At 56.3% G+C, this 17,990-nt stretch overlaps 1 protein-coding gene across 1 annotated transcript; it reads right to left on the bottom strand.

Annotated features, from left to right (window-relative positions):
* Positions 1-5,308: 5,308 nt before the first annotated feature.
* Sft2d2 (SFT2 domain containing 2) lies at positions 5,309-17,526 on the bottom strand. Its single transcript, XM_047521196.1, has 8 exons — positions 17,327-17,526; positions 13,265-13,351; positions 13,039-13,124; positions 10,239-10,320; positions 8,961-8,996; positions 8,821-8,879; positions 7,030-7,059; positions 5,309-5,631 (listed from the first exon to the last, which is right to left on the bottom strand). Exons 1-8 carry the CDS (start codon positions 17,387-17,389, stop codon positions 5,592-5,594), a joined length of 483 nt encoding a protein of 160 aa, XP_047377152.1. The 5' UTR covers positions 17,390-17,526; the 3' UTR covers positions 5,309-5,591.
* Positions 17,527-17,990: the final 464 nt, after the last annotated feature.

The following is a 17,990-nucleotide window of genomic DNA, read 5'->3' on the forward strand; positions in this document are numbered from 1 at the left end:
CACAAATGACCTCTTGCTTTTCACTATAATGTCAACAGCTAGGAATAATCTTTGTTTTATTCTTTTAAATTCTATATCAATAATACAATAATTTATTACATGTTTGTTGACCACTCACGTCTTCCTTTGCTAAACATATGTTCAATTCGTAACAGGATGATTTGTGTTTGAAATGATAATTTTAAAAACTAATGAACCTCTAGCTACACTGATTAAGGTAAAAAGAGAGATAACTCAAATAACCAAAGTTGAACTGGAATACATTGGCCTAAACCAGCCTCTGCACCTGACTGACAAGTCTGGCCCAGTGCAGGCTCTGTACATGATGAACGGGACTCTAGTCTAACGTGTCAACAGGGGTACGCCAAGAGCATACCCCTATGACCAAGCAACTGAGTCTCAGCCAGTCACAGGCTGCCGACTGATCAGACAATATGCACATCCGGCAAATGCCAACTGTGACCAATCTTGATTTTGTGTATCACTTCCTCTTCTCTGGCCATAAATATAACCCCACACCTGGTGGGGTGTAAGGGGTGGGGTATTCCATTCATATTTGTTCTGGAGTGCTGCCCAGTTCTAGAATTGTTTTCTTGCTCAAGTAAATTTCGTTAAATTGAACCAGTCTGTTTTTCTTTTAACGCTAATATCAGCAACAACAAAAAAAAAAAGTAAAAATCTTACAGATACTAAAAGAATAAGGAAACATGAACAACTTTCTGCCGATTAATTTGATAACCTAGTTTATATAAAATAACTAAACCAGTTACAAAGGCAGGAATATTCCAAAATACACATTTAAGAAATTTTCTTACTCTTTGAAAACCTTCAAAACTGTCCTCAGACCCAAGTTAAACCCCAATCACTTAAAAAACAGGACAACATGTCAATGTGGGGAGGGAGGGTCCTTTTAAGTGCCTACAATGTGTGCTACACACTCAGAACTCAGAGTAAAGATGTGGTCTTTTCTTAGAGTTGTACAATACTCATGGGGTTTAGTGATTCCTGGGAAACAGACAAATAAGAGACACCACTCGATTTCTTAAGATCATAACGCTACCGTTTATTGGGGGCGAGGGGAAGAGGAAAGAGCATGGTTGACAGCAACTCTTTCTCTCTGAAGTAGGTTAAAAAAAAGAAAACAGTATTATATGAAAGATTCTCAAGCATATATTTCTGGATACAAAAATTCAGCTATGCAGTAAGTAGCATTCAAAATTAGTTGTATCTATGCAATTATAAAAAAACTGATTCATGTTGTAGTAAAGTGTTTTAGAAGTCTGTCACCTTAGAACAGGCGTCCTGCAGTGTTCTGAGGCAGGAGGCACACAAATTCACCAAAGGCTTTTTTTTGGTGGTGCTGGGAGTTGGACCCAGGGTCTGGCGCATGCTAGGCAAGGATTGCACCCGAGCCCTCACCATAGGCTTTTGAACACCCTCAGTCCCAACTTCACATCCAGAATTTACACAATCAACGGATCAGAGTTCAGAGGGTTTCTTCTTCCTTTCCTCATTCAAGGTTGCGAAGTCAAGCAAATACAAAGGCAAAATGAATGGTTTCCATGGCAGAAAGATCACGAAGTCAAATGTAAACTCATTTCCTGTTGTAGCGGGATCTTGGACGGGCACAGCACACTGGCCCAGTGCCAGTCTCTATTCACACTCTGCGGACCCAGGAGAGGGCTCTGGTGGGCAGTCGCCATTGTGTCGGACCACCCATGGGGCTGCTGCTGCTGCTTTCCTTCTGGGGCTGCTTATTAGACACAGTGATGTCGCTCTGTTGTGAACACATAGCCTCACCATTACGCTGCTGCGGACAGACCCCATTCCCACAGCAAGCACGGGGCTGCTTCCCATCAGCTTGTCCTTAGAAAGCAACTGGCTCGCTTGGCAGCTCCCGCTGGGAAGGCTGCCAGGTCCCACTAGCCTCACTGCAACCTGACCCAACGGGGCCTCGCTCCAGGGTCGGCAGGGAGCACTGGGGAGCGTCACCCCTGCACCTGGAAATAACCAAGTGCAACCCAACGTCCTACCTGAGTGACCTGGTCACACGAGTCCCCTGCACTTTCCTCTTCACCAGACCAAAGCACCCAGGGTTCCAGGACTGCACAGAACTCTGTGCTGGAAAGTACTTTGAAGGATGGCCTCCTGACCAACCTCTTCAGCAAAAATTTAGCCTTCTACGTTGTTTGGGGTTGGTGGGGAGAAGAGGGGGACAAAGGTTTTAGGGATTAAACAGACAAATCTGCATTTAACTTCAGCTGAGAGTCAATTTGCTTTTTTAAAAATACTATCTATAAACTCTTGCATGTGTCAAAATTACAAAAATAAATATCTTGGATGTGTAGTAAATTTTAAAAACTATGCCAAAAGTTCTAGCAAACAGCTTCACATACCTTTAAACACTTGATTTTTTTTTTTTTTTTTTTTTTTTTTTTTTGCTGAAATGAGGTTTTAGGTTGGGTTGAAGGATTTGCTATAATCCCACAAGTGACTCTGGTCAGACTCACCTGAGAGATGAGGGAGGCCTGCGCAGGCTGTCTCGAGGGAAAGGGAACCCTTGGCCTCAGGGCCCTGCTCGGTTCCTGGGGCATCCTGCCCGCCTCAGCACTGGCCCTGCAGCACTGCCCTGCTCGCGGGCTGTGGGAAGCAGGGCCACGCCAGGGGACCCCACACCCCTCTAAGGTAAGGCCCGCTTGCTAACTGTCCTTTCTGTGGAAGGCAACTCCATTGCTTCTCGCTCTCTCCACATACAGTGATTGACAGACAGGAAGTGGCACTCAGGCACACGAGCCACCAAGTCACTATACGAGCCTGCTGGGTAGATGCTCCAGCACTGAGAGACCACCCAGGGGCCCACCTCGCTGGGTCTGAGCAGCAGCCACTCAGAGGAGAACCAAGGCTCCTGAGCGCCTCCTGCAAGACAGCGGCAGAGGCAGGAAGCTGGTGCCCGACCTGCCTGGTACCAAACGAGCGGCCTCAGAGCCTGGAGCAGGGACTGGGCAGTGCTCCCAGGGCAGTGCTCACAGAGCCCGCGGCCCAGCCAAGAGAGGGGCAAGGGCTTGCGCAGTGGGAAGCACAGCCCCGGCTGGGCAAGCACGTCCGCCACACGAGAGCCCCGCAGACGGCCCCTCCGCTCCTCCATCACAGGTGCCTCCTTCACCCAGCAGTGAACGGGCAGGGTCCACGGCAGCCCGCCGCGGGTCTACAGCCCCAACCCTGAACTTCCGCCTCACCCGCGAGGTTGTACAGACAGCGCAGAGGGAAGTGGATCTCTTCCTCTCCAAGCGAAACAAGGAAGGAGGCGACCGAAGGGAAAGCTGGGGCGTGTGCGGGATCCAGGGAGGCAGGACCACGCAGAGGCTGCCCAGTGCTCTCACCAGAGCTGTCTGGCAAGCCGCCAGAGGCCAGGAGAGTCAGGGAGGGGCCTGCCCAGGACTCCCCCTGGTGCCCTTTTCTGGAGGGAGCTGGGAAGGGCTGGCCTCCCTGGAGCAGCGGCTTCTCCATGATGAGGGGACAACAGCTTGCTGGCAGTCACTGTGAACATCGAGAGGACGTGTGGCAGCGTTCACAGTGCAGGACACACAGTTCCTGTCACTTCTGGGGTCACCAGTATCTCTAAGACAAAGCAGTAACCCTGCCCTTCACAGGGGGTGCTCAGCCCAGCTGGGCCCTGGCACATCTCTCCGGCCCCGGGCAGCTGCCAGCAGGAAGCACCACCCTCACTATCTGTACGCAGAGCAGACGGAGGGAAGACACTAAGCAACCTGTTCAACAAGACCCTAGTCTGGATGGGGTCCAGCTCACACTCAGACCCCTGTGACTTCTAAGCCTGCATTCGCTGCCACTATGCTAGACAGTGGGTGACACCTTAAAAGGCATCTCAGCCTCATGTCCTGCAGCGTCCAGCCCAGCCACTGCAAAGGGCAAGGAGGGGTCAGGGTTCACATGTGTCACTCCATCCAATTGAAGCCCACCTCGCCTCATGTCCCTCTGGGACATGAAAACACCCACAAAAGCCAGAGGGTAGCAAGTACTCTCGCTCCTGGCTCAGGGCAGGTAGAGGACAGCAGGGCCTTGGGCAGCCTAGAAGGGGCCGGCACCTGGCCTGCCCTCACCTCTCCAGGTCACAGGCAGAAACCAGGTAGCCTGAGCTCACAGCCCCAAGCAAGGAGACAACCAGTGGTCACTGCCTTTGGTTTGGAGGTGCCACAGCATGGTCCTGGGTAAACAGCAAAAAGGAAAACCCAGAGAGACTCCACGTGCAGGGTGGATGTGGAGGTCCTGGAGTGCCGGGGACTCTGGCTGATGGAGACAGGACACTGCTGACAGTCAGGCGGTGCTGAGCAGCTGAGAGGGAACAGTGAACCCTAGAGACCCTGGAAGAGGCTGTCAGAAAGGGCAGGGCTGGGGCGAGCAGGAGGCAGCGCCAGTGGCCTAAGACACTCGGGCCAGGAAGGCACGGGCCAGGCTGCAGAAAGCAAATCAAGTACTGGGAGGGCAGGGAGGCATGACCAAGCCCGCCCAGGCGCTGCCCGGGGGAGGCGGAGGCTGGTCTCAATTTCCCAACTGCACAGGGAGAGACAGGCCCTGCTCATCTCGGCCTCTCGCGAGGACCAGACAGCCACAAACATGGAAGCACGTGGTCAGGTGCAGGCTAAGACCTGACCACCTGCAGCCCAGAGTCCTCCCAGCGTCCCCAGCACAGGCTGAGTGCCCACACAGGGACCACGTGAGGGAGGCTGGGCAGACATGCCTACCTCCTGCTGCCCTGCTCGACCCTGGCCCCACTCCAGGGGAGGACAGAAAATAAAATCAAGAAAAGGTTCTGCAGGGAGCAGCGACACGTTCCCCTCCCGACAGCCCCCGTCCAGAGACAGCAGTGTGCTACTGCTGCGGTTCTCCCTCCACCTGGGCCAGGAGGTGACGAGGACAGAAACGGGCGGGGTCAGGAGGCCGAGAGAGTCTGCTCCCGACACTGAGGAAGACAGTCCCCAGTCAGCGGCGCTTCTGAACAGCAGCGCCAGGTCCAGGTCAAGACACGGCACCGCCACCAGCAGGTGCTCACTCTGCTTCTCTCCGTGGCCAGGCTTTCCAGGGCTCAGGCCTAAGGACCATGCCTGTTCTCAGTTCCCAGGACAGAAGAACATCCGTGCTGCGGGAGGCAGCAGTGCCAGGCTCCGTGTGGAGGGACAAGTCTGCGAACGCCTGGCTGGCCCCACAATTCTGTCCCCACGGCTGCACCCTGTGAGCTCAGGTGGAGCTCCTCCTGCCCGCGGGGACTCCCTGGCTCCCGAGGCTCATCTGCTGGTGTTTAGCAAGGTTTTTATTTATGGGAACTCAGTGCAACAGCAGCCAAAGAGGCAACAGTGAGAGAGGAAGATTCTGCTCCATGAGATGCAGAACCCACCTCTCAGGTTGTGCGACAGGCATTTGGGTGTGGGAACGTGTCACTGCTTCCAAAGGCAGAACCCTCAAATGTTGAGACTGCAAGATAAAAGGCACGTGTCTTACAGACACAGGCTTGGAGGATATTTACAAAGACGTCCACTGGCTTCCATCCCGGTGCCTTCCACAGCTCTGGCAGTGTATTATGCAAGACACACGGCAAAACACTTCTTCACAGCGTCCCTAGGAAGGAAAGACACAAAGATGCATGGGACATCACCACCCCAAGGCTCCTCATGGTGAGACCCCACTCCTGTTCCTCTCCCAGCACGGGGAGTTTCAGCTGCTCAGCACAGGAGGCTCACTGCTGCCAACAGCATGCCCTGAGCTGCCTACCCCACACAGAAGGCCCGCACGTGCTGACCAGCCAAGCGGGAAGGCCTGAGACACCACGCAGGGCCAGCTCCACGGCAGACCTGCGCACTGGGCCCTGAACCAGAAGCGTCCACGTCTTGGTAGCAGCCTCCTGTCAGTGCCTCCACGTCCTTGCTCGACTGAGTAAGCTGCCCATGCTCTCATTCTGCACTGGGGCCTGCAAACTAGATGGCTGCCTTGGGCCCCAAGGCTAACGGACACCTGGTTAGGCACTCAGACGTGGTGGGCTCTGGCTCTCAACTTCAGGTCCCAAACCTCACAACATCCCTGCCCACACCCTTCTCGGACAAGCCTCCACGGCCCAAAGTGGCCAAGCTGCGGGAGCATCTCACGACCCCCGCGCTCCTAGATCCTACGTGCGAAGCCCCAGCTGCTCCAGCTCCATGGGCGTGTTAGCCCATCTAACCACCACTGCCCAGCTCCTTACACCAGTCTGCAAGACGCCCGGGGCGCAAGGCGCCAGGCTGCCCTGCCTCCTTTCCCGCTCACGCATGAGCGTTCATTTCAACACAAGCAGGGAAAAGACGGCCTTTGGTTAATAGGTAACGATAGAGGAGGATGGAAATCAATGGCTGCGTTAGAACAACCGGAGTCCGAGATCCCAAAGGCCAGTCTGGAGAGGCCCCTTAGAAAGTGCTTGTGGCAGGCGGTTCGGCTCAGGGAACCTCCGAGACAGAAGGGGGCTCTGGGGATGACGGCCAGCCACCGCGGTTGTCAAGGGACTGCTGACAGGATGCCCAGGCCCTCCGGTCCTGCTCCTGCTTACTGTCCCTTCACATGCTCCTCGGGAACCTTCCCCTGAGTGGGACACCATAAGAAAATAAGCACAGTTCCAGACCCCGCCATCTCTTGCCCAGTGATTTGAATCAATGTTCACCTTAAAAAAGCAGAAAAGCCTACTCAAAGCTACAGGCTAACAGGGTGATAAGTATATGCACAGCACATTACAGTGGAACACTCACAAAAGCAGGAGCTGGCGGGCGGGAAGGCACCGTGTCAGGGGTGCAGCTGGGGTCGGGAAGCGTGGCCCCGACTTACTACACCATAAGACAGAGAGGCGCCTTTGGCTTTTGGGCCCACAGACTCTTAATAAAGAGAAATAAAATAACACATTCTCTCTGAAACTAAACTTTTAAGGCACTTTGCAGGCATATCATTGCTCACAATGACAGAAAATTATGTTTCCAAATACACCGTTAGGCTTACCTGGCAAATGGTATGAAGGAAAGGCTGTACCTGCAATGAGAAGCAAGAGGTCAAACCGATGACAAGACTGGGAGATGACACAGCGCTCCTGAGCACCGGAGCACCACATGCCCTCCCCAGACCAGCCCCGCCGTGGCCGGGTGTGAGTGCACATGCACGTGTGCACACTCGCCAAGCCACCTGCAGAGCTCAGTGACCACAGGAGGGGACAGAGAACCACGTGGAGACAAGTCCTCCAACCTCAGCCTTACTGGGGTGCTGCTTAACCAAACGAGCCAGCAGCGAGCACCCAAGAGGCGATTCCAGACTCCCAGGTGGCACGGAAGCCCTGTTCTAGAATTGCAAACAAAATCCACAACAGTGACCCTCTAAAATTTTATAAACCCTCAAAAGAATTTAACTTTGACCCAAATGAGATAAACTGTCGGCTCTGCTCCTATAATTAAAAAAAAGAAAAAGGAAAGAACAGAGAAAAGAGTTCCTACTACTCCATGGATGAGAACGTATCGAGGCTACAACTCGAGTCCCACAGGCGAGGCCCAGCCAGCCCAGGTCACCAGCCGGAACCACGCAGGCGGAGGCTGCAGCCCTACGCGGCCGGGCAGACGCAAGCTGGCCAGCCCTGAGGAAAGCAGTCGGGACGTGTCATTCACTGAGCCCGTGTGACTGATGCCCTTTCAAAGTGACTTTGCCAGCAAAAGTCCAAAGCAAAAAGGGATGGGTGCACGTGGCTCCCCATTTCTGTGCCCAGAACACTAAAACACAAACATGAGCCACCACGCCAGGCCTTTCAGCACCCACCAGTAAAACGCGTCACATTAAAATCAGACGGCACCCTCTCCACACCCTGCCCTGTCCACACACAAGCACAAGGCCTGGTGAACACGGTACTTCCACCAGCAGTGGGAGGTATACTTATGCTGAGTCCACGACACAGGAGGGGGACAGGTGCTGGGCTCGGTCTCCAGGCCTATCCTACCCAATGGTTCGCTGGCCCTGGAGACCTCGAAGATGCCCACATCCTCCCGGTGCTATTCACCGTACGGAACACTTTTCCCAAGAGATCGTCACGCCTACGCTGAAACTGTTCCAGCAGACACCATCCCTCGAGAACTCTGGAGCTATAATCCCACCCGTGCCACCACCCCTGGCTCTGACGGTGTGTAGGTCTGCAGGAGCATGAACCCCAGCGCCACCCATGGTCTGCAAAGCCGCGCCTCCGGTCGCCTTCACCGGGCTTGGCCCTCGGGCTACAGCTCCGAGGCTTTGACTGAACTTCCAACAGCAGCAGGCACAGTGCCCACGCTGATCCTGCCGCCCACGGCCACCCCGTTTCCCATTTCGTCACCGCCCCTTGTCTCCTGCTGACAACGCCCTTTGTCCTTCTGTTAGATGATTCATTCCATCACAAGTGTGACACTCAGTATTTTTCTCACCACTTTCCTTTTCTGCTCATGTCTATTTGACTCACAGCCTCTTTTTACCAGCCCTTAGATACTGTCATGGTCCTCGTACTTACCGGACATGAGTGGTTTAATAACATCTGTACGACTCAAAATCAACAAGGGCTCAGCGGCCAGCCTCCAGGGCCCACTCAGGACCACTGCTGCCACCTACTGGCAGAGGGCCTAGGCCAAGGGCTTGGCTCTGGAGCCAACTCCGCCTCACAGAGACTCTGCAAATGGGGAGCTCCTGTGCTCCCCAGCCTCCCCCACAGCACACGGCCTCACCTCCGTCAGCAGCACCAGCCAGGGGTCTGCGTGGGAGAGCGCTGTTTAAAAGGTTACTCACCACGTCAAGGACAAGGACTGCAGAATGCAGAAGATGAGCGCCAGTCCCTTGTTACGCCACTGCAAGGAAAACAAGGTGGTCACAGGAAAGCACGTGGCAAGGGAACAAGCCACAGACGAGGACGTGCAGGTCACACTTACCCAAAAGGCAGAACACAGGGTGAGGGCGAAGCACAACTGCAGGGAGAGAGGAGCACCACTGATTAACCCCAGGAGACATGGCAAGAGAAACGTCACTCTGACAACTCCAGCAGGCACCAGCGAGCATCGTCACAGCAACCAAACACACCCTCGCATCACAGCATTTAACTGTCTGAGCATCCACATGTGGCACGAGTTAAAATCCCCAGGAAAACAAGTCCCCATGCAGGATTTGTGCAGACTGAAAAGAGAAAGACGCTCCAACATGGTGACATTTCTCAGAATCCATCCCAGCAAACAAAAGTTGCACTTCTGGCCCCCCCACACATCCATCCCTCTTTTCACTCCAGCACCCTAGAGTGAGCCTCACAAAAGCTCTGTATTCTGACTCTTCCTAACACCATCCCTGGAGCAGGAAGGTCATCAGGAGATGTTGATCGCAGACAGCAAGCAGACAACTGTGCATGTCACCTGACACTCCCTGGGCACCTTAGAAAGCTGTCCATAAGAGGCCATCCCAGTCAGCTACACTGGGACTGGCCAAGAGCAAACGGCCCCTGAGCCACCAGCATGCCGCTCAGCTCACACCTACACCAGCGACCACTTGGCCAGCATGTCCTGACCACGCTCTGCGCCCTGAGAGGACAGCAAATGCGTCCGTGGCCTCGAGAATTTACCTGTTTGGATGAATGAGAGGCACATAAATGAAATCAAAAATAAAAGTGCTGATCTAAGTCCAAAGGTGGCAAAACAGAACTATACCAGAAGTCCAGAGAGTGGGTCCGGAATGGTTCTGACAGCCACATGGAAAACCAGATCAAAGGGAGAGGAATTCTGGGTGGAGGGACAGGAAGGAATGACCACACTACAGGCAGCTCTGCCAGAGCAGGGCACGAGGACGACAGGCCACAAACGGCCACTTCACTTCAGGAAAACTGACAGGAACAGTACGGATCTAGAAGACACTGCGGCTTCTGACCTCGGGCTCTGGCTGTGTGCGGTCCTGCCTGCCCAAGGGGTGGGCCAGTGTGACAGGCAGCGCCCTCTACAGGTGCTTTGTGGAACTGCAGCACCGAGACACCAACTGGAACAGCTGGGGAGGCAGGCCTGGCAATTAGAAGAGGAAGACCAGCCTTCTGCCTTGTGGTTGCAGGAACTGTGTAGTGTAATGGAGGAGGGCAGGGGCGGTGGAGGGGGTCCTCGAGGTAAGAAAGACTAATCTGCGCAGCAGAAATAAAAACGCCCATGTGAGAAGTCCAGCAAAAATGCAGCCCTTACCAGCACCAGGATGGTCGCGATCAGACGCGTCGGCTCAAACATGCGCTTCAGCTGCTTCAGGGGCCCCATGAGGAAGATGGTACTGGGAGGCAAAGACACACGAGCCGTTCAGAACCACCACGGTAGGCACGCACAGTCACCGCCCTGAACCCCTCTGGCAGCAACAGCAGCAAGGGCAGCTGACCTTGGAAAGCCCTTGCTCTGTGCAGGGGCGGGCAGGGGGGCGCTGTGCACATGGCACCTCTGGGCACAACTCTCCTTTAATCCACCAACCAACAATGACTGCACTCACCCTACAGAGGAGGACAGGGAAGCCCGGGTTCCGCACCCAAGGCCACTTGACCAGTAAAGGAGAGAGGGCCGGGCTGTGGGTGCGGACGGACCCTAGAGCCACCCGCACACCACTGCGTTAGCCAAGCCCTCTCTTAGATGCCTCCTTAACCACCCACCCGCGAAACAGGCCATCCGAAAGGCTCCAAAGCCACGCCTTCCTTAGGGTGGCCATGTTCACAAGTGGGGCGTTTCCTCTCATACTCTCCAGGGAATCATTTCAACGACGACATCATCCATTCCTCATTGAATGCTTGCTGAATACCAGATACAATATACACTATTCCTCAAAACCCTTGAGTGCATATCATGACACCCGTTTAGAGCTGTGAGAATGAACTCAGAAAGGTCGATTTCCTCATCCGAGATCACACAGCTTGGCACCAACGGCGCTGGCACTCACCCCCAGGCCTACTCTGAAAGACACCAGGCAAGCTGTCCTGGTGACCAGAACCTGGGGGCTGGTGAGGGAGGGTGAGCTCAAGCGAAGCAGAGCCTCCCAGCCGACAGACCGAGGCCAGGGCCAGTGTCAGCCACGTTCCTGAGTCCCGGGAAACGCCCGCGTGGTGTCACTGCGGTGGGAGCTCAGGACAGATCACACTGACACAACCAACCAGCAGACGACATCAGCTACCAAGGCTTCGATAAAAACGAAAACTTCTGGAAGTCAGTCTGCTCTCTCTGAAGCTCCCTGAGGCCACAGCTTGAACCGCAGGCTGCTCTCAGCTCCAGGGCGTGAGCCCATAGGGGTCTCCTCCACCAACTCTGAGTACGAGCAACAGCCAGGCTGTCCTAAAACCTACAAGCAGCACGTACACAAAAACAGGACAGGTGGCAGGTGAGGCCACAAACCCTAGCAACAGGCAGGAAACAGCCATTCCCTTCTTTCCCTATGCAGTGCGGGCAGTGTCCACCCGTGAAGATCTGCTAACCAGCTCTTTAGGACTAAGTAACATACCCACGTAAGCGTGCTCAGTGCAGACTGCACCGTCGCCCAAAGAAAGCTGCCAACAAAAGCTAGTATTTGAAAAGGCCTTAGTGACAACAGTCAATGCCCAAGGGCCAGCACCCTCCTGCCGGAAGCATTGATAAACTAGGGTTGAGAAGGTGCCAGGTGTCAACACTCAACCATCATTCCACCTTCTCCTGCCGCAGAGCTGGGTTTCTGCACCGCAGGGGACCTGGGAGTCAAGGCACAGCCCCTGTCAAGTGGCTTACAGTGACAAGTCAGGCGGTGGAAAGCTGTGAGTACAGACAGGGCAGCCAGAGCCCCCAGGAGGAGGTCACCCATTCTGGGCAAGAGGGAATCAGGAGAGGTCTCGCAGAAAAGGGAACCTCAGGACCCGGTCCTGACAAATGGGCACATATCCCCAAAACCAGGGGAGGTGGGGTGGGACAGCAACCCAGGCAGAGAAAACGGCCCAGAAAGGCACGGAGAGGACTGGAGAAACCGAAGGGGCCAGCTAAGTTGTGTCTCGAAGGCCTTGCTTGGATGCGGGCTGAGGAGCTTGGATCCCGTGTGTAGAGGGGACAGGGAGCTACGAGGGACGACAAATGAACAGGTCCACAGGGCCATCCAGGAGGCAGGGAATTCCGCAGAGTGTGTGGCAGCAGTTCAGGAGACAGGGTACAGCCAGAACTCAGGCCAGCCCAGACACCACCCGCTCCCAGAGGTCCCCTGACCCCGGCCAGGTGGGGCCAGGGCCCCTCCCGAGAGTCCCTCTCCCTATCCTGCTGTGTCATCAGCCTTCTGTTGTGTATGACTGACTGACCCATGGGTTCCACTAGGCCAGCACCAAACTGTGCCTGTCATCACAGCCTCAGGGCCCAGCAGAGTGACCAATGCTAACCCAGTGAGCATAAAAGTCAACCAGTGAGGGACAAGTGGCCATGGGGACAGAGGAAGGAGAAGGCAGCAGAGTCAGCGCCAAGCCTTGGGGCCAGGAACTTGGACCCCAGGACTCTGAAGCCTCTTACAGAGACACGAAGGGAAGGCAGGAAAGATGAGCAGGCCCGGGCTCCTGTGGCCACTCAGGCAGAGGCCAGGCCCACACCCCCGCTGGGGAGGCAGCCCAGGTGCGGCCAAACCTTCGGAGCAGTGAGCTTGACCTGCCCCAGAGCAGCTGCCCCCCTCCAGCCGCCCAGCGCGTGAGCCTGGGATGGCCTGGCACTACCAATGACCAGCTTCCCCTGCGGCCATGGCGCAGTCTCTGGCAGCAATGGCGAGGCTGGGCTGCAAACCCTGGAGAAACCACTCCAAGGCCGCTTGCCCGTTCCCTGGCCCGCATGAGCACAGTGCCGAGTGTTGCTTCACATAATGAAGACAGATGTTCCGGAACAACAGGCTGTGACCCAGGCGCTCGACTGCCTCTGCAGACCCTGAGGACTGTCGGAGCAGCCGTCCCCGCAGCACCGCCCACAGCCGCCCTCCCGTCAAGGACGGATCAGGGTTGAATTAAACAGTGCTCACCTCCCGATGGAAGCGATGTTGCCAAAGGTGTAAAAGACCGCGAAGAGGGTCAGTCCCTTCCTGGGCACCCACAGCAGCAGAGTCCCCTGGAAGCAAAGGCAGAGCAAGGTTGTGAGGCGACCTTCCCCGACCCCCGCTCCTCCTAGCTGTGAATTTGAGAGAAGAGTGAAAGAGAAAAGGAGGCGAGGGAAGGGGGGACACAGCAAAGGAGGTCGGGGGGACTTACCAGCAGTGAGCAGAGAATCCCTATGGCAAAACACGCAATGAAGCCTTTCACCCTGGTGCCCCAGCTTAAGGAGGAGGCCTCCACAACCTGGAAAGCAAACAATCACACGGAGGTGTAGTCGGATCGGCAAAGACAGCACACCCGACAATCAGAAGTGGCCTCAGCCCACGTCAGGGAAGGCAGGGAAGAGAGTCCCACGCGCCCACGGCGACAGGAGGCCTCCATCCAGCTCTCCTCGGGCTGCACACGCTCACCAGACCACAGTCTCCTCTCCAGCAGCGGCCGGGAGCATCCGGAGCCTCCGTGGAGCGTCTCCAGAGATGGAGATTCCTGCCTCACCCAAACGGAGAGGCGGGCCAGCCACGCCAAGCGTAGCCACAGCCTCCCACGTCCCAGCAGCGGGACCACGGCTGGAAAGGCGCGAGCTCCACCAGCAAGGCCTCAGCCCTCGCAGCAGGGCCACTGGTCTTCCTCCCTAAACCCACCAGCCTGGCTGCCACTCCGCAGCCCCGGGGCCTCGGAATGCAAAGGCCACCATCCTCACCAGGACTCACCTGCACCGTTGGTTCTCCACACAGATGCTGAATTCACAGGTGCAGGACGGATATCTGTTAATTAGTCACCGTCCTGCTCATCCTGATGCCACGCCATCATGATTAACCCCCTTCCAGAGCAAAGTTCAGGGGAAGCCAAGATTCTAGAAAACCCAGCTGAGTCAGGACCTACAAGCAGCTCCCAAGAGTTCTCTTCCCAGGACACTGATGACAACCAAGTCTCCGCACTGCGGCCCTTCATAGGCAGACCCCTGATGCAAGAGGGCAAGCCACTCACGGCTGGACACAGGCAGCTGCCACCAGAGACCAAAGCCATGTCAGGGCGGCCAGGAGTCCTGTGTGACCAGCAGACTCCACCCAATGGTGGTCGAAGTGCCTACCACACTTCTAGCCCACTAGTGTAGGAAGCCAGGTGGCGGCAGAGGCTGCCGGGATCACTAGACTGGCCAGGCCCTCAGTCTTGACTCCCTCAGCTCAGGGACCTGCTTTCAACCTGTCAAACCAGAAGCGTGAAGAGAAGAGGCAGAGGTCCCCGGTCTGGCAGGTACTACTACAGATAGCTTAATCGCCACTCAGGAGGAAGGCAGCTATGTCATCAGAAGGGTCCTCCTCCCACTCCCACTCCCAGGTAGTCACATGACTGAAACTGGGCTCGTGACCACACCACACAGAACACTTGCAGAAACCTCAGCCACATACAACCTGCAGAGGCACAGCTGCCCTGGGACACACAGCAGGAAGCCCAGCATTAGAACTGACAGAGGAGCCATCTGCACCCACACTGGGGACACCCCACCCACTCCAGGAGTCCACTTTTTAACTCCCTTTGGCTCCAAAATAAGGCATCTGAGGTTCTGTCATCAGGCTTCCTGGGCCCCATGGAGTCAGACAACTTCTAACTAACCCATGACACCACCCTCCATGGTGAGAATAAAATGAAAGGCTACACTCCTCCTACCAGTGCAAGAGCACAGAACTCGCTCACCAGGAGAAGCAGGGGCAAGCAAGGGCAGCAGGAGGCCCGGCTGGCATGTGCCCCCCAAGAACCACTTGGCATTGGCAAGGATATTCAAAAGGATTCAACCTTGTTTCAGTAAGAGGATGAACCACAAGGTTAAATGTAAGATTTGAACTGGCCTTGGCATTCAGACAGAACTGGACAGACCAAGAGGACCGGGGATTCCAGCCCTGGTAAAAATCAAACACTGGCAGGAGAAGGGAGTTCTGCCAAAAATCCATTTCTGGTTCCTCCCTTCAGGATGGAGAGTGACATCTGGTGTCCAGGTCCCTCAGCTGACTCTATCCAAATGTTACTTTTGCCAAAATGGGCGGAGAAGGGGTGAATTTCGCCACTGTGTTTTCCACTGCCGTGGTTGCGAGTTCTCCTCCCTGCACACTTGGTAGGGGAGGGAGGAAGTTGCTGCTCCACTTCTCCCAACTGGACTCGGTGAAAGTGAACTCTCTCCCTTTTCCCAGTTCATGAAAATGAACTCTGCTGACATGAGCTCTCTCCGAACCACAGCTGCAGAAGCGGTGCTGGGCGGCTAGCAACCTGCTCCCGCACCGACGGGCAGTGGGGCACAAAGGTCCCTTTGACTCCAGGTCGTGGAGGGAAGAGGAGCTCTGGCCAAGAAGCGCAGCTGAGGCTGTCTCAGGGAGGCAGGCTGCTTCACTCCGGTCTTACGGTCAGGTGCCATTCATTCCTGTGTCCCAGAAGCCTTTGTAGAAAACACAAAACCTACACTTTCAGAAAGAAGTTCACTGAAACTTCTGGCGTGTTTTGGAAGGTGAGGTGGCAATTAGAGAGCTGGCCAGGAGGCTCAGGAGACAGCCACGCAATCGAGAGTACCTGGGGAAATGGGGGCCGCAGAGCAACTCATGCTCTTATGGCTTACACTTAAACCATAAAAATAAAAAATTAAAACATCTCTGGTGACCTCTGACAGGGTACGTAATTGGATTTGAAAATATTTTTAAGGCCACCCTAGTCCGACTCACCACACAAAATAAATTTCACCACAGAAACCTCCACCATTACCAGACTCAAATCACGGAAAATGTGAGATGATCATATTTTTGGCAAGATTTTAAAAGAGGCCCCACCTAATAAGTGAAAACTAAGTCGAAACAGCTCTGAAAACAAGGTCAGCTGGCTAAAAATGCTTCCAGGGCTTCAGGACTCCGGAAGTGCCACACAATGATGCACATAAACAGGAATCTCACCCCGAAAGAGGAAACTGAGTATTTTAGAACAAAAGACCCAATCTTTTAAAAATAAATGCAGCATGTGCCTGTGCTTACAACAGGCCAAAGCCTTCTCTGAACCAGACACAGGCACTCAGACCCGAGGGTAAAACCAGACACTTGCGTTTCCCAGATGAACGCTCACTCACACCTGAGATCTCCCACCGTCAACACTGCACCCCCGAGAGTCTCCAGAAGAACAGAAAGCGTCCCTCTCCGGCCCCAGCTGCTCCAGACACTTGTCGACAGCCTGCAGGCAGAAAGCTGTAGAGGAGCATGAGGGTCAACCACCAGGGTCAGACCTTCCTTGGGTCCTGTGAGGTTCCCCTTGATGGTTCCTAACAGAAGCCCAAAGTCAAGAAAAAAGGACACTTGAAGTTACTCCTGAGCCTTGACCAATTAACAAAGGCAACAGATCAAGAAGAACCACCCAGCTGTTGTGAAATGTCAAAAAAAAAAAAAAAAAAAAAAAAAAATGGATCCACAATTCCTCAAACACCGGATTCCTGGTATTGGAGGTGAAGGTTTAGAAAGCAGGCTCCACCCTGAGGTGTCCTGGAGAGGATGCAGGGACCAATATAAACGAAGCAGGCCGGACTATCGGGAGACCTGATCAGGCCGGACGGGAGCTGGGTTCCGGGACAGAGGCCACATCTCTGGTTCAAGGCCCTGATCCCACAGACGCGGAAACGGGCGACCGACTGCACCAAAAGGAAAACGCTGCTCTCCCAACAAGAAAAACGAGACGTTGAAGCACCCAACACAGAAGCACACCGCTCTGTGCTGCGGACACAGGCCCTGGACCAGCTCCTCGGACCCCAGGAAGCAGGCACGCCTCCGGGAGCCCAGGGACACCGGCTGCGGGGCGTGGACCCGAGAACTCGGGGCGCTGGTCGCGTCCCTGGAGTTCTCGGCTACTCCGCGGCGACCGCACCCGGCCGGTGGGCGTGGCGCGCCGGGCGCCCTCCAGCCCCACGGAGGCCACTGCCGCCAGGACCCCGCGGGACCTCGCGGGACCGCCCGGCCGCGCTTGCCCGCCTCTTCAGGGGTCCGCGCGGACGCAGGGGCTGCAGGGGCGCAGGACGCTAGAGGACTCGAGTGCGGACGCAGAGCGGGCGCCGGGCTGCGCACCTGAGCCCGCAGGGCAGGAGGAACAAGGGGCAGAGCTGCGGTCCACGAAGTCCGGGAGGCCTGTGGCGTCCCCGCCCGCGTCCGCAGGGCCAGCGGGGCACGGGGAGGCGGGAGAGCACCCCGGCGCACTCACCTCGGAGAGGCCGCTGCGGTCCTCCGCGTCCTGCCCGCTCAGCACCTTCTTCAGCTTGTCCATCCCGAGCGCGGCAACCCCGGCGGCCGCCTGTTGCGCTCGCTCCGCCGGCTGCTCTTCCGGGTGCTGGGCCGCCGCCCCGCCCCAGGGCCGGCCCACCTGCTGCCCGGCGTGCCCCGCGGCCGCCAGCCCCAGAACCTGCCCACCTGTCGCCCAGCCCAGAGACCTGCTCTTCTGCCTTCAGCCCCGCCCAGGAGCCTGCCCACCTGCCTGCCGCCCCGCCCAGGAGCCTGCCCACCTGCCTCCGGCCCCGCCCAGGAGCCTGCCCACCTGCCTGCCGCCCCGCCCAGGAGCCCGCCCACCTACCTCCGGCCCCGCCCAGAAGCCTGCCCACCTGCCTGCCGCCCCGCCCAGGAGCCAGCCCACCTGCCTGCCGCCCGCCCAGGAGCCCGCCCACCTACCTCCGGCCCCGCCCAGGAGCCCGCCCACCTGCCTGCCGCCCCGCCCAGGAGCCCGCCCACCTACCTCCGGCCCCGCCCAGGAGCCTGCCCACCTGCCTGCCGCCCGCCCAGGAGCCAGCCCACCTGCCTGCCGCCCCGCCCAGGAGCCTGCCCACCTGCCTGCCGCCCCGCCTAGGAGCCTGCCCACCTGCCTGCCGCCCCGC

Source organism: Sciurus carolinensis, chromosome 12 (assembly GCF_902686445.1).
Source record: "Sciurus carolinensis chromosome 12, mSciCar1.2, whole genome shotgun sequence".
NCBI classification, from domain to species: domain Eukaryota; kingdom Metazoa; phylum Chordata; class Mammalia; order Rodentia; family Sciuridae; genus Sciurus; species Sciurus carolinensis.